Source organism: Mobula birostris, chromosome 21 (genome assembly GCF_030028105.1).
Source record: "Mobula birostris isolate sMobBir1 chromosome 21, sMobBir1.hap1, whole genome shotgun sequence".
Lineage (NCBI taxonomy): Eukaryota > Metazoa > Chordata > Chondrichthyes > Myliobatiformes > Myliobatidae > Mobula > Mobula birostris.
In genome coordinates this window covers 34,666,699-34,683,664 of record NC_092390.1, presented here as the reverse complement: position 1 = coordinate 34,683,664, position 16,966 = coordinate 34,666,699, and the positions used below count along the sequence as shown (strand labels likewise).

Sequence of the window (16,966 nt, the reverse complement as noted above, 5' to 3'; positions counted from 1 at the left end):
AAATTTGCGGATGACACGAAGCTGGGCGGCAGTGTTAGCTGTGAGGAGGATGCTAAGAGGATGCAGGGTGACTTGGATAGGTTAGGTGAGTGGGCAAATTCATGGCAGATACAATTTAATGTGGATAAATGTGAAGTTATCCACTTTGGTGGCAAAAACAGGAAAACAGATTATTATCTGAATAGTGGCTGATCAGGAAAAGGGGAGGTGCAACGAGACCTGGGTGTCATTATACACCAGTCATTGAAAGTGGGCATGCAGGTACAGCAGGCAGTGAAAAAGGCGAATGGTATGCTGGCATTTATAGCGAGAGGATTCGAGTACAGGAGCAGGTAGGTACTACTGCAGTTGTACAAAGCCTTGGTGAGACCACACTTGGAGTATTGTGTGCAGTTTTGGTCCCCTAATCTGAGGAAAGACATCCTTGCCATAGAGGGAGTACAAAGAAGGTTCACCAGATTGCTTCCTGGGATGGCAGGACTTTCATATGATGAAAGACTGGATGAACTAGGCTTATACTCGTTGGAATTTAGAAGATTGAGGGGGGATTTGATTGAAACGTATAAAATCCTAAAGGAATTGGACAGGCTAGATGCAGGAAGATTGTTCCCGATGTTGGGGAAGTCCAGAACGAGGGGTCACAGTTTGAGGATAAAGGGGAAGCCTTTTAGGACCGAGATTAGGAAAAACTTCTTCACACAGAGAGTGGTGAATCTGTAGAATTCTCTGCCACAGGAAACAGTTGAGGCCAGTTCATTGGCTATATTTAAGAGGGAGTTAGATATGGCCCTTGTGGCTAAAGGGATCAGGGGGTATGGAGGGAAGGCTGGTACAGGGTTCTGAGGTGGATGATCAGCCATGATCATACTGAATGGCGGTGCAGGCTTGAAGGGCCGAATGGCCTACTCCTGCACCTATTTTCTATGTTTCTATGTTAAATCTGAATCCCTGCCCCCTGCTCCAATCTTTCAGCCACGCATTTATCCTTGACCTCACTCTATTCCTATACGCAATGTCACGTGGCACAGACAGTAATCCCAAGGTTACTATCTTTGTGATCCTGCTTCTCAGCATCTTTCCTAACTCTCTGTAGTCTGTTTTCAGGACCTACTCCCTTTTCCTACCTACGTCATTGATACCTATGTGTACCATGACCTCTGGCTGTTCACCTTCCCACTTCAGGATATTGTAGATGCTTGGAATCATGCTGTTCAGGATTTGTTGCTCATATTCTTTCGATTTTGTCAAGACAAGACCAACTTTTGCTTTGAAGCTTTAATTACCAAACATATCCTTAGAGGATATTTTACAAAGATCCTTAAGATAAAATCAAACTCGATATATTTAAAAAGTAAAATACATTCCATGGTTAATAAGTCGAACAAACCAATGTGGAAAAACTTTAGATTTTTCATTTAACTCCACTTGCTGCAGTTTCCCAAATCCCATCTTTCCAGAGTCCAGAGAAGCACAACTAAATTCAGTTTGCTCAGGGTACTTGAGGAATTAATATTTTTAAAAGAAACACAATAATTGGGTCTAGTTACAAAGGGACCAATTTTGCAAATTGAACACTAATGAGTAAGAGAAGGTGCTAAGAGGATATAACTAGTAAAGCAACAACCCACCAAACCTATCTTCAGATCAGATGGAAATGCATCTTTTAAAAATACCAGTGGTACTCAGATGGTAATTGAGAAAGAGCACTCAGATGTTCCTGATTGCCAGGATCGTTGATCCCATCCAGCTGATACAGAAATGCTTTAATACCAAGAGCCTCGCTGTCCTGTGCATTTATACTGAGTTTCCTATCTACCCACTCCTCTAAATTCATGCGACAGCTTTCCCGTTCTATTGAGTTATATTCAATTTTCACTCCTTTCAGGAAGAGGCGAACAGCATTTGTTTCAGACTTTTTATGGTTTAGTTCAAATCGCCCAGCTTCCAGACATATGCTTTGTATATTCTCTGGATGAATGTCCACTAACTCCACCAATCTACGGTAAATCTCTTCTGCTCTGGAATATTCCCCACTTGTTATGCAGATGTCTGCAAAGTCCAGTTGTGGTTGAATAGCTAAACTTCGACTGTGCTCAAAAGACTTTTCAAAATGATACTTGCATAGACTGATCAACTCAGCTCTCTGGTGAAATACAGGATTGCGAAGATATCTGGAACGAGTGCATTCCAGCTTCCTTCTGTAGCACAATCCAAGTTGGTGGTGTAAGAACCAAGAGTGTGGAGTTAATTCTAATGCTTTTTTCAAGAGCTGAATTGCTTTCTCCACAGGTCCCCTTTGTCTATAATATTTTACAGTGGAGCAAAGCACATATGGAAGATCAGAGGTCTTCTGCAATGCTTTTACAACCAATTCGTGTGCTTCCTCATTTTGCCTTAACCTCTGCAGTTTTACAGCCAACAGCACCATGGCCACAGCATCATCTGGATCAAGCTCCAGTACTCGTCGGAAATACTTCACTGACTGACAGTGATCACAACTCTCTGGGTTTCCAGAAAGAGATTCCAGACGAGACAGTACAGTTGCATATCCGATTATCCACTCGGTGTTGTCAGGATCTTGCTGCAGAGCCTTTGCATAGCATTCCTTTGCCTCCTCATAGTATTCAGAAGCAGAACTCAACAATGACCATCCCTTCTCCCCGTACACCTCAGGGATCATTGCTGTATAGCGAGGGCCATCACTGAGCCGTTTACAGATCATCTCCAGCTTGTCCAGGTAGGACTGGGCCTCGGTCAGTTGTCCCATGTGGTAATGCACCCAGGCAAAGTCTCCATAGGTGACGATGCTTCTTCTTTCAAATTCAACTTTATGGTTCTCTCTCAATATCTTTTCAGCTTCCTTTAAGTTTTCAATGGCTTCTTCAAAATGACCCTGCAGACAGTTTACAAAAGCAAGTAGGTTGTACGATGCAGCTTGATATTTTCCACCCAATTTCAGAGAATATTGCAATCTGAACCTCATATCGTCCAAGTCAATTGTTTCCTTCTGTGGCCTCCATGTGAAGTGACATTGCAGCTGATCGAGCTTCTCTTTCAATAAATCTCCCGGTGTGTTGCTGAAAGAGAGAAAAAACATAATCATGAATTCTATCTCAGATCACTTGATACAGATCTGAACCCCAATCCCAGAAAGAGCAGATTTACTAACTGTATGAAAGCTGCCTTTTAAAGAATTTTTTTAAAATTATGGCATTGAAAACCTGGAAATGCTCAACATGTCAGTCTGCATCTGAGGAAGGAGAATGTTTCAGATCAGTAACCCAATATGAAGAATTGATTCATATGATGAAGATGGAAATGTGTCTCCTGAACAGCCTAGGCAGCTGATCTGTTGCGTCGCTACACTGATGTTGCACTTGGTTTTATTACCAGACATTGAGCTCTCCCACTATTGTAGACGTTCGTTGTTTTGCCAGCAGCCTGAGCAAAGCTCCAGATCTAGGTACAGAGAAGTGGTGCTTTTCCCCAGGCAGCCACCAATACTCTGAGTCAATGTCTAGAAGATTGAGAACATCAATAACATTAGTGAGATAAAGCTGTTTTGTGAACTCCACTGAAGTCTGGCAATTTATGAGTTATCAGACCAATTCACAGTGCAATTACATGAGCAACATCCCCTGATCCTGCTGCACATTCCTGAAAGAACATAGACCAGCATAGAACATAGATCTTCACAGTACGTTACAAGCCCTTCACCCCAACATGATGTGCCGACCTTTAAACCTACTCTAAGATCAACTCTGCTTCCTGCTTTCTCCCAAAGGAAATGAATTTGACGCACCATGGATACAGCTCCTCCATCCCGTCCTGAAAGCCGCTAGGGGCTGGAAATTATGACAGTTTAGAGTAGCATGATCCTCTGGTGTATTACCTAAATACTGAATACACCCCAAGGCTCCGATGTGCTCAAATCTACATGGCTGTAGTGTATGGCACAGTTGAATCAACTCCTACTTTCAAAAAATTTGAAGATGAATGATTAGCTCTCTTTGTCACATGTACATCAAAAGATGCAGTGAAATGCAGTTGGACAATGGACAGTCGGCAAGTGTGTCACCACGTTTCTGGCACCAAATACTCACTAACCCTAATCCATACATCTTTGCAATATAGGAGGGCAGTAGAGCACCCAGAGGAAATGCACACAGTCACAGAGAGAATGTCCACATTCCTCACAAATTACCGTGGAAATCAATCCATGGTAAAGTGATTGCACTGACTGCTAAGTTTTTCAAATAATGTTATTGTTCTCAGTCATATTCCACCAAAAACCCTTGTTTGAGGAAGACAAGTGCTGGTAAGCCGACTTAGTCAGACTCCTACTCTCCTACTCCTCTTCTCCCTCCTGTCGTGAGTAAGGATTATTTTTGATCACTTGTACTTCCTGTTGGATCTGGCGATCATACAGTACAGAAGGTTCTTCAGAAGTCAGGAATCAGATGCAAATCTTGTGGTTACAGACTTTTTATTAAATGTCAATAACAAAAAATAATAGTAAAGCTCTGCAGTTCCCTGCACTGTTTACACCCCAGCAGAGTAACGTAGGGATCCCCCTACAGTCCTGTCATTCAACTATCGTGTGAGCCAGTGTGTGTTCACTCTGGGTATTTCAAAGTTAGTGCACTATGATCCACTATTTTTTGTAAAACACCTCCTCCATAATAGTCTGAACATAGAGATAAACTGCGAGGAAAAGTCCTTTACCTCATGATGTTATTGGATGGAAAGCTCTTTGTGCTCCTTTCTCAGTTTGTCCGGTGGTTCTTCTGCTGCATCTACGTTGTTGCCTCTGATGTTCGACCTGACAACCCTTTATACTATCCACTACTTCGTTATTATCACTAGAAAGTCAAAGTCAAAGTCTATTGATAACACTGAGGCAATTGAAAGCAATTTGGAAGCATTTCCTGCATAATCATTACTTTGCCATAGAAATAATCTACATGTCAGCAAAATGTCAGTGTAATGGGTTGTTCTGAGCATTCCTTTTCAATTAATTATAATTATAATTTTCCCTTTTTCTAATTATAAGCAATCTGCATTTCTGTTCACTATTGTAATACCCTGGTTCACATCTTTACTGTTTTGCTGTAGATATTTCATTTATCAGTTCTGTAGGAGCAGTTTGTTCTGCTTTCAGTCTGTTTGGGTTATTGATGAAGATAAGTGATGTTGTGGAATGTCTGTCATCCAATTAGTGGGAGGTTTTCTTGGTGAGGGACAATAAGGTAGGTCTTGGGCTTGTGTTCGGTGGGAGATGGAGAGAGAAGACGCTGGGGAGAACCGGTCATAGCATTCGATCCAGTGGTAGACCAGCTCGTTCGAGATGGATTGTGAGCGACGTTCGGAAGGTGGTGTGTGCTTTCACGCTGACCAAAGTCCCAGCGCGTGAGTAGCAGAGAAGTTCAAAGTGAGCTGCACCTTGTCAACATTTGACTGTTTAGTTAGAATAGGCCCTTTTTTTTGTTATTCTTTATTAACACTTTAACATAGAAACATAGAAAACCTACAGCACAATACAGGCCCTTCAGCCCACAATGCTGTGCCGAATATGCCCTTACCTGAAAACTACCTGGGGTTACCCATAGACCTCTATTTTGCTGAGCTTCATGTACATATCCAGGAGCCTCTTAAAAGACCCTGTCGTATCTGCTCCATCACCGTTGCCAGCAGCCTATTTCACACACTCAGCAGTCTCTGCGTAAAAAATTTACCCCGACTTCTCCTCTATACCTACTCCCAAGCACCTTAAAATGGTGCCCTCTCGTGTTAGCCATTTCTGCGCTGGGAGGAAGCCTCTGATTATTCACATGATCAACCCCTCTCATCATCTTATTCCTCTCTATCAGGCCACCTCTCATCCTACACTTTTCCAAGGAGAAAAGGCCGAGTTCACTCAACCTATTCTCATAAGAAATGTTCCCCAATCCAGGCAACGGCTTTGTAAACCTGCTCTGCACCCTTTCTGTAGTTTCCACATCCTTCCTGTAGTGAGATGACCAGAACTGAGCACAGTACTCCAAGTGGGGTCTGACCAGGGTCCTATACAGCTGTAACATTACCTCTCAGCTCTTAAACTCAATCCCATGGTTGATGAAGGCCAATACACTGTATGCTTTCTTAACCACTGTGTCAACCTGCGCTGAAGCTTTGAGTGTCCTAAGCACTGAGACCCCAAGATCCCTCTGATCCTCCACACTGCCAAGAGTCTTACCATTAATACTATATTCTGCCATCGTAGTTGACCTACCAAAATAAACCACCCCACATTTATCTGGGTTGAAATCTCAGCCCAGTTTTGCATCCTATCAATGTCGCACAGTAACATCTGACAGCTCTCTACACTATCAACAACACCCTCAACCTTTGTGTCATCACCCTACCCTCCACTTCCTCATCCAGGTCATTTATAAAAATAACTAAAAGAAGAGGTCCCAGAACAGATCCCTGAGGCACACCACTGGTGACTGACATCCATACAGAATATGACCAGTCTACAACCACGCTTTGCCTTCTGTGAGCAAGCCAATTTTGGATCCACAAAGCAATGTTCCCTTGGATCCCATGCCTCCGTATTTACTCAATAAGTCTTGCCTGGGTTACCTTATCAAATACCTTGCTGAAATCCATATACACTACATCTACTGCGCTACCTCCATCAATGTGTTTAGTCACATCCTCAAAATATTCAATCAGGCACGTAAGGCACGACCTGCCCTTGACAAAGCCATGCTGACTATTCCTCATCATATTATGCCTCTCCAAATGTTCATAAATTGTGCCTCTCAGGATCTTCTCCATCAACTTACCAACCACTGAAGTAAGTCTCACTGCTCTATAGTTTCCTGGGCTATCTCTACCTCCTTTCTTGAATAAGGGAACAACATCTTCAACCCTCCAATCCTCCGGAACCTCTCCTATTCCCATTGATGATGCAAGGATCATCGCCAGAGGCTCAGCAATCTCCTCCCTCGCCTCCCATAATAGCCTGGGGGTATATCTCGTTTGGTCCCGGAGACTTATCCAACTTGATTCTTCCCAAAAGCTCCAGCACATCCTCTGTCTTAATGTCTACATGCTCAAGCTTTTCAATCCGCTGTAAGTCATCCCTACAATCGGTTGAGTTAAGTTAAGATTCATAAGTATAATTCCTTTAATGGTATGCAGTGTACTTTCTGTTATTTTGTGGCACTAATTTGTAACAGGGTTGCAAATTACATAGCAACCACACAAACCGCGGTTTAGGTTGGAATGAGCCGTCTCAACCTCTTCAGTGGGACTCAAGATTTTCTACCATAGACTTACGCAGCCAAGGAAACCAGGGTGTTTCATTGGGGGGGGGACGCATCCAGGATTGAGTTCATTGGATGCTTTGTAATTGCCCTGAGCATTGATCCGGTGGGTTCTGTGTTTATGTCTGGGTAAAACTATTGTGCGGTAAAGTGATTACGATACGTGGTTATGGATGCTGCAGGGATTGAGCGGAGGTTTGATAAAATTGCGGGCAAAGATTTTGTTCTAGCTCAGACTAGCACTGACATAACGGCAGTTGAACTGCCTGGTCCTTTTGGGGTCCCGGGAAAGTGGGGTTAGTGGGCTGTCCATACTTTCTGGGATAAGGGGAGTGATGAGTTTGAGTACAGAGAGGAAATTAAGAACCTGGTGGCATGGTGCGAAGACAATAACCTATCCCTCAATGCCAGCAAGTCGAAGGAATTTGTTGTTGACTTCAGAAGGAGTAGCGGACCGTATGACCCCATTTACATCGGTGGTGGCAAGTAGAACAGGTCAAAGCTTTAAGTTCCTCAGGGTCAATATCAGAAATGACACGACTTGGTCCAATCAAGCAGAGTCCACTGCCAAGAAGGCCCACCAGTGCCTTTACTTCCTGAGAATGCTAAAGAAATTTGGCCTGTCCCTTAAAACGCTCACTAATTTTTATAGATGCACCGTAGAAAGCATTCTTCTGGTGTGCATCACAACCTGGTATGGAAGTTGTCCTGTCCAAGACCGGAAGAAGCTGCAGAAGATCGTGAACACAGCCCAGCACATCACACAAACCAATCTTCCATCCTTGGACTCACTTTACACCGCAGGCTGTCGGAGCAGTGCTGCCAGGATAATCAAGGAGACGACCCACCCAGCCAACACACTTTTCATCCCTCTTCCCTCCAGGAGAAGGCTCAGGAGCTTGAAGACTTATATGGCCAGATTTAGGAACAGCTTCTTTCCAACAGTGATAACCTGCTGAACGGATCCTGACCTGGATCTGAGCCGTACCCGCCAAATATCCTGACCTGCCTCTTGGTTTTTTATTGCACTACCTTACTTTCCCTTTTCTATTTTGTATTTATGATTTATAATTTACATTTTTAATATTTACTATTGATTTGTACTCCAGGGAACGCGAAGCGCAGAATCAAATATCGCTGTGATGATTGTACGTTTTAGTATCAATAGTTTGGCGACAATAAAGTATAAAGTAATAAAGTATAAAGGTATTTATATTAGAGCCAGACTTGACACTGTCTCTCAGGTTACTCTGCTGTTCCGTTCATTTTACAACCTGTGTTTGACACATTTACCTTTGACGCCACTCAGTGCGCTAGAGATCTGGGGTCTTAGTACGGATGACTATCTGTACGATGGTTACTTGTCATTGAAGCTGGAGTTTTCAGAGTCAAATGTGGGAGTAGCTGAGGTCCTTGATACATTAATGTTGGTTTGTCTGGACCCGGTCGAAAAGGATGAAGCTTCAATGCTTGTGGGATGAATATTCCTATTGTAAGGAAGCTAGTGGGAGCCTGCAAGGAGAAAGTTGGAGAAAGCTTTCTGAAAACATTATCCATTCACCCTGTGTTCCGAGCTGCTTTTGAGTGTGAACGAGGGACTGCGTGGGTCACCTGGGAAAGTAGCGAGAGTGATGGGAAGCCCCCAATTTCCCGGAATGCCTGAGGCTGAGGTTCTTTTGTGGAAGCTCCTGAAAACCACGAAGCGGAGCCAGGCTTACCTACTGGGGTACTGGTGAGGCCCAAATTGCAGAAGCCCTCAGTTGTACAGGTGAACAGGATGACAGTGAGTGTCAGGAACAATTCTGAGGGAGACGTCACCCACAGGCGGGGCATGCCAATGGTGCACCTCTTCCCAGTGATGGTAATGTCCAGTGTGTCTGTGAGACAAGCCAGGGAGAAACTTTTTCCAGGAGGAGGAAAGTTGACAGCCGAGTCATTCAACTTTGCGGATTCCCCAGTACCTGGAGGTTGGAAGAAGAGGTGATAGAGAAAATGTTGAAGATGGAAGATGTCTTTTTACTGACAAGTTTGATGTGGGTTTTTCCAAGAGCGCTCGCCACAGCATCTGGGTGACAGAGGACACCCCGTTCTGAGAAAGGTCACGGTGACTGGCCCCTGCAGATGTGAAGGACGTTTGGCAGCATCAGCAGAGTTGAAGGAAGTTGGGATCTTCACTGAGTCCAGAAGCCGTTACGCATCTCCAATAGTGCTGGCCAGGAAAAGTAATGGGAAGGTACAGATATGTGTGGACTATCGGACCCTGAACAGGCGTACAGTCCTCAACCACAGAACTGAGAATCAAGGCTAAGCAGGCTTGTCTGAATGGTGTGAAGTGGTTCAGTGTACTGGACTTGAGGAGTGGGTATTACCAGATTCCTATGAGTGAGGCTGACAAAGAGAAGACAGCATTTATATGTCCATTAGGATTCTTCCATTGTGAAAGGATGCCCCTGGTCATAGCTGGAGCCTCTAGGACTTTCCATGGTGAAAACAGTGGGGGATACAAAATTGCCTGAGGTATTGGTGTATCTGGATGACCTCACAGTGTTTGGGTCCACCTTGGAGGAACTTGAAGCAAGGCTACTGAAGGTGCTGGGCTGCCTGAAAGCTGAAGGGTTAAAGATTTCCCTGGACAAGTGCCAGTTTTGCAAGACCTCTGTCAACTATATGTTGGACACAGGATGGAGTAGCTACGGATCTGTCCAAGATAGAGGCGGTGACCATATAGCCAAGGCCCCAGACTGTTAGTGCCTTGTGCTCGTTCCGTGGGTTCTGTGGGTACTATCGGAGGTTCGTGATAGACTACTCTAAAGTGAGTCACCCTTTAAATCAGCTTCTGTGCGGTTATCCTCCACTGGGGAAGGAAGGGAGGAAGAAAGGAGTGGATGGTAAAGATTATTTTAGCCCTTCAGAGCCTTTTGGGGTAAGATGGGATGAGAAATATGAAGATGCCTTTCAGTTGCTGAAGGATCTGCTGACAAAAGCGCCAGTGTGAGCTTTCGCAGACCCCCGGCTGCTGCATGTATTGCATACAGATGCCAGCAGAGAGTGCTTAGGCAGTGTCCTGTATCTGGATCAGGGCGCAGGGTTGCGACCTGTTGCATTTGTCAGCCGGAGTCTGTCACCCTCAGAGAAAAACGATCCCACGCACAAGTTGGAGTTCCTGGCATTGAAATGGGCAGTGGTGTATAAGTTAAGTGAATATTTATATAGTGCCTATTTGAGGTAAGGCTGGACAGCAGCCCATTAACTTATATCCTGACCTTGACGAAATTGATGCCACAGGCCATTGGTGGTTGGCGGTGTTGTCTGCCTATGATTTCATCCTGAAGTACCGACTGGGAAGTAGAAACAGTGAGGTGAAGCGTTGTCCCAATGAGCGCATGACGGACTGGACAGGGACGGAGAGTGGGAATGCTTCCTGGCATTGGAGTGAAAACCATGTGCCAGTTTTCCATCACGGGGAAGGCATAGGAAAGGCAAGGGCAGAATCGAGCGGTAGGTCATTTGGGAGGTTCTGATGGTGCCATTCCACAAGCTTACTGGTACCTGACTGCTCTGAAGACGAAGCAGTTGCCAGAATTGAGCCCTGGGGAAGTGGCAGCTGGTCAGCGAGATGACCCTTGTATTGGTACTGTTTGGTCAGCGACTGCGAGAGGGGACAGGAGCCAAACAAAAAAGATGAAACACTCTGCAGTGTCTCTACTACTGAGGGAATGGCCCAGATTGGAGTTGAGGTACGAGATCCTATACCAGGTCACATAGGCTCTGGACCGGCCTTGGCGTTCCCAGTTGGTTCTGCCTGAGAAGTATCCCAAGGAGTGTCTGAAACTGAAGACGTAGATGGTGGGATAAAGAGGCCTCAAAGAGTCAGGAGACCCGCAGATAAGCTGGCCTATGTAGCGCCGGGGTGTTATTGTGTGAATGAGATCATCAGAGAAAATTACTGGTAGATACAAAGCAGTTTCTTTATTCGACAAAACAAGGTACAGCAGGCATCATATAGAGATGCCTTTGGTGGAAAGGTCTGCTGACCTCAATCATTTCTCGAGCTTGTGCAAGAATATTCTGAATTTCTACAAACTGTTTTATGTGAGGTCAGTGCATCCAAAATGCTCTGCTATTGCCCGTGATGAACGAATTGTGAATGGTAGTAACCAGGGTCAAGGTCTGGCTCGTGCCATCAGGATTCTCAAACTGTCATTGTCTGACTTCAATATGTGCAATCCCAACCTGGGGTTAACCTCTCCCTCAAAAATCTCCAAACTCATTCCAAATATGAGGGATGGATAAAAGATAAACAGTACATACTTAAAGGCACATGGTATGTACTCTGCAATCTTCCACTTCCGTGCCACTGAACCGACGATGCCTGTTGTATAGAAATGTGTTACATCAAATATTCAAACTTAGTCTGAAAGAACACAAGCACACTTACAAATACTATATATTCTCTTAAACAAGTACACATTCATCCTCTTGTGTCCTGAATGATCAGTAAGTGCCTTTCACTTCTGCGCTATCCATAACACCACCAACCTTCGTGACATCTGCAGTGAAGGAATCTCATAAGAAGACTCATCATGATTTTCAGAGTTGGTTCCTTTAGACTTAAATCCCTGAAACCCACTTTTGTTCCTGAATACTGGAGTCAGTAATCTTCAATGAAGCACAAGGCATGGGAATGATAATAACAAAGTTACTATTTCAAAAACACACTCTCATAAATGGTTGCTATGGTAGCGACACAGTTTGTGCGACACTATTACAGCTCGGGCCGTTCGGAGTTTGGAGTTCAATTCTGGCACCATCTGTAAGGAGTTTGTATATTCTCTCTGAGTTTTCTCCTGGTCCTCCAGTTTTCTCCCACTGTCCAAAGACGCACAGTTCGTGAGTTAATTGTTCATTTTAAATTGCCCTGTGATTTGGCCTGTGTTAAATAACTGTTTGCTGGGCAGTGGGGCTCATTTCCTGGAAGGATCTGACCTGTTCTGCACTGTGTTTTGAAATAAATGAAATCCCGTTTGAGGGGACATCTCTAGAAACACGACTGGTTAGCCTCTCACTAACAAGCCAATGTATTCAGCGGTGAGAAAACCACCTTTCTCGAACTCCGGACATCTAGGACTTGGGTCCCAGCAGACTGGGAGAGCCAGGATGTATCGTCCACCCGCACCCCAATCTGAGCGAATACTGTGTAAATACAGTCCGCATGCATTTTGCCATTGGCAAGAAATAACATATTGTACACTGTGTATATTGTAAAGAAAGTATATTTACAAATTCATGCTTTATTGAACAGTTAGTAGGAAAAAATTACTGGATGAATATCATCCAATTTCAGAAGATTACTGTAGATCTCCTTTGCTTTGGAATTCTCTCCATTTCTTACACATATAACTACAAAATTCAATTGTGGTTTAATAGCTGATATTGGACGGTGATCAAATGCCTTTCCAACATGATACTTGAATTGATTGAATAACTTTGTTTTCTGGTTAAATGTGGGATTGTGAGAGTTTCATTGAAGTTCTGAATGGCTTCTTTATTGTTTCCCTGCAGACAATTTATGAAAGCGAGTTGGTTGTGACACGTGGCTTGGTATTTCACACTGAGATTTATAGCATCTTGCAATCTGTACATCACATCTTCCAAGTCAATGGTTTCCTTCTGAGGGTCCCACATGAAGTGACACTGAAGCTGATCGAGCTTCTCTTTCAACAAATCTCTTTGTGTGTTGCTGTTAGTGAAGAAAATTCATGAAATTCATCACTTCATACATGACCATTTTTCTTCACATCATTACTTGTAACAAAGCTGAGAGTTATTGTGTCCTCCAAACTTTAAACAACACATGAATAAATTTCATTTTGTACATATATCGATCCCAAATGGAAGTTACTTGTATTTTATGTTTACGTTATTACCTATACATCCAGTTCTACACTTTATTATGTACACCTGTACACCTGCTCGTTAATGCAAATATCCGATCAGCCAATCACATGGCAGCAACTCAATGATGGGCCAAAGGCCTGTTTTTGTCTGTTTGACACTGAGATTGTCTGACGTCTTACTCTCACCAGTCTTTGTACTGCTAAGCATCCAGAATATTTCAGAAAGTGTTGCAGATACTAGAAGTCTAAATAACAACAAAAAGTACTGGATATGTTTATTTGTCTAAAGTTGTTGAAACAAGTGACTGAGCTGTAATCTGTTAAACTGGGAGATGATTTCTTGCAATGAAAGCTTATTGGCCTGAAATTGAAAACTCTGCTTTACCATTGACACAAGCAGCCTGATCTGCCTTTAATGATGTGCTTATGAATGCACAATACCAACACTGTGCACCAAGTACAGTTACAACAATGCCTTCGGCAAACTTCCGTAATCAAGCTTCCGTGAAATGGTTAAGAAGTAAAATTTAAATACGGGAGAACTTACAGTGTTCTGTAACTCATTATGTTCATTTGAAATAATGTTCTTTGAATTTCTTTCACAGCTTCAAATGGACTTTTAATGTTGAGTCAATGGAGAAGTGTGTCCTATGTTCTGATTTCCTGCTCTAACAGATTGACAGCAATTTCCTGATGCTGAATAAAAACTTATTCTAGAAACTAAACCAGCTTTTTCCAAGAAATGATGCCACTGAAACAACAATGGAGGCTGATGCAGACCTCTCAGTATCCAATAACAAAGGAGGGCCGGGATAGCAACAGTAATAAACAACTTCGCCCATCAGACCCAACCTGATTGGCTGATATTTTATCTGCCCACTCTTCATACCTGGCAGTCATCTCAGACTGTTTTTTAACTATTTGTGTTTCCCTGCTTTTCCCCTTCCTAGAGTTCTGTGGAAGGAAGACAGAGATATTGGTATCAGTGATGTTCTCAGAGCCAGCAAGGGCCCCTGGTTTCTTGGATACAGCCTTGCAGGTCTCCAAGTTGAAATCTGAAATGGGTAAACAAGATTGTACTACATTAAACCGCACACACTCCATCACCCCAGAAGGCAGTGTAGCAACCCCTAGAGGACAGTGTAATAAGACGGCAGAGGCACTCCACAGTACCTTAACATAGTGCAGTAAGGACTACAGTGATCTCAAGAATATAGTTAATATGTGACAAACAGCAGTTCTGAAAAAAAAATGGCTTGCCTCTATCGTTCACATACCAAGAAATTCCATTGCATAGCACAATATTTTTCAAGGTTATGAGATGAAATAGATTTAACCCAGAATAAATCATATTTGTCCTCAAATAATTCTACTCATAACATTACACTGAATGCACGCATAATGGCACTGTGCAGTTGAATTTTGTTGCCTTTGGGGACCAGGGACTACAGTGTGTGCTGATGCAGAACTGTCCGGATCCAGAGACTTGTTTGTGAGGTCATGCAGCACGTCTGCTCTTAGAAAGAGCCGCCACCCTACCAGAGATAGGGTTCCTCTTGTCCTCTCCTACCAGCCCACCAGCCTTCGTGTCCAACACATAACTCTTCGAAACTTTTGCCACCTCTAACAGTTCCTGCCAGCTCGCACATCTTTCCCTCTCCCCACCTTCTGTTTTGTATAGGGTTTATTCCTTATGCTACTCACTTGTCTATTCGTCCGTCCCCACTGATCTCCCTTCTGGAACTTACCCTTGCAAACGGAACAAGTGCTACACCTGCCCGTACACCTCCTCACTCACTACCATTCTGGGGCCTAAACGGTCTTTCCAGGTGAGCCGACACTTCATCTGAGAGTCTGTTGAGGTTGTTTACTGTGTTCAGTGCTCCCAGTGCAGCCTCGTGTACATCGGTGAGTCCCGGCATAGATTGGGAGACCGTTTTGCCGAGCACCTACGCTCTGTCTGCCAGAACAAGCGGGATCTCCCAGTGGCCAGCCACTTCAGGTCCACTTCCCATATGGTCATCCATTGCCTTCTCCACTGTCGTGATAAGGTCACCTGATATTTGGTTTGGGTAGCCTCCAATCTGATGACGTGAACATCAATTTCTCAAATTTCTGGTACTGTCCCCCAACGCTCCCCCGACACCTCCTTCTCCATTTCCCATTCCCTTTTCCCGCTCTTACTTCCCTTTGCAAATGGATCCTCATCTTCCTAACCGGAAGGCCACAATCTGTGCGGATTGGTGAGAATATCTCCTCCTCACTAATGATCAACACTGGTGAACCTCAGGCGTGTGTGCTTAACCGACTGCTCTATTCTCTCTATACCCATGACTGTGTGGCTAAGCATAGCTCAAATAGCATCTATGGATTTGCTGATGATACAACCATTGTTGGTAGAATCTCAGATGGAGGAGATATACCAACTAGTGGAGTGGTGTCATAGCAACAACCTTGCACTCAACATCAGTGAGACAAAAGAGCTGATTATGGACTTCAGGAAGAATGAGACGAAGGAACACAACCAATCCTCATAGAGGGATCCGTAGTGCAGAGAATGAGCAGCTCCAAGTTCCTGGGTGTCCAGATCTCTGTGGACCTAACCTAGTCCCAACATATTGATGCAGTTATAAAGAAGCCAAGACTGCAACTATACTTCATTAAGAGTTTGAGAGAATCGACAAGTCAACAAATACCCTCAAAACTTGTATAGATGTACTGTAGAGAGCATTCTGACAGGCAGCATCACAGATGGCTATGGAGGCCAAGTCATTGTGTATATATAAAGTGGGGTTTGATAGGTACGTAATAGGTAAAGGTGTCAAATATTATTGGCAGAAGGCAGGAGAATGGGGTGAGAGGGATATTGAGTCAGCCATGATCGAATAGTGATGCAGGCTCAATGGGCCAATTAGCCTAATTCTAGTCCCATGTCTTATCCTTTGCTTGCAACAATTTTTTCTAGTTTACTTAGAAATTGGATCATGCAGTCCCCAATGTAGAGTCAAACCATCCAAATTTGAGACGGCTTATCTACTGACGCTTAGTATAAATCTGATACCTCCTTTCCCTTTCTCAATCTCACTGTCCCTATCTCTGGAGACAGCTTGTCTACTGATGTCTATGATAAACCCATGGATTCTCACAGCTAGCTGGACTACAACTCTTCCCACCCTATCACTTGTAAAGACGTCACCCCTTCTCTCAATTCCTCTTTCTCCGCTGCATCTGCTCTCAGGCTGAGGCTTTTCATTCTCGAATGAAGGAGATGTCCTCCTTTTTCAAAGAAAGTGGCTTCCCTTCCACTGCCATCAATGCTGCCTTCAACCACATCTCTCCCGTTTCACACATCTCTGCTCTTATGCCATCCTTACGCCACACTACCAGGATAGGGTTCCTCTTGTCCTCACCTACCGTCTGACCAGCCTCCACACCCAGCACATAATTCTAAGGAATGTCTGACATCTCCTATGGGATCCCACCACCAAGCAAATTTTTCCCTCACCCCCACTTTCTGCTTTCCACAGGGATCACACCCTACACGACTCCTTGTTCATTCATCCCTCACCACTGATTTCCCTTCTGGCATTTATCCTTGCAAGCGGAACAAGTGCTACACATGCCCCTACATCTCCTCCCTCACTACCATTAAGAGCCCCAAACGGTCCTTCCAGGTGAGCGACACTTCACTTGTGAGTCTATTGGGGTCATATACACAGTCCAGTGGTCCCACTGTGTTGTTCTGCTTATCGGTGA

The 16,966-nt window shown here is 44.0% G+C and overlaps 1 protein-coding gene across 1 annotated transcript; it reads right to left on the bottom strand.

Moving 5' to 3' along the window:
- Positions 1 to 1,663: 1,663 nt before the first annotated feature.
- On the bottom strand, positions 1,664 to 15,132 carry LOC140186012 (interferon-induced protein with tetratricopeptide repeats 1-like). Its single transcript, XM_072239833.1, has 4 exons — positions 15,009 to 15,132; positions 14,100 to 14,265; positions 12,837 to 13,053; positions 1,664 to 2,860 (listed from the first exon to the last, which is right to left on the bottom strand). The coding sequence occupies exons 1-4, from the start codon at positions 15,130 to 15,132 to the stop codon at positions 1,664 to 1,666; spliced, it is 1,704 nt and encodes a 567-aa protein (XP_072095934.1).
- Between the last annotated feature and the right edge of the window lie 1,834 nt (positions 15,133 to 16,966).

What these genes read in the sequence shown, in the direction of transcription:
- LOC140186012 (XM_072239833.1), bottom strand. Translation starts at nt 15,132, where the DNA reads ATGCCGGGACTCACCGATGTACACGAGGCTGCACTGGGAGCACTGAAC. An exon ending in GTTTAGGCCCCAGAATGGTA is followed by an intron (nt 14,266 to 15,008) that starts GTGAGTGAGGAG and finishes TACCCATTTCAG; the next exon opens with ATTTCAACTTGGAGACCTGC. An exon ending in AAGCCATTCAGAACTTCAAT is followed by an intron (nt 2,861 to 12,836) that starts GAAACTCTCACA and finishes GAAAACTTAAAG; the next exon opens with GAAGCTGAAAAGATATTGAG.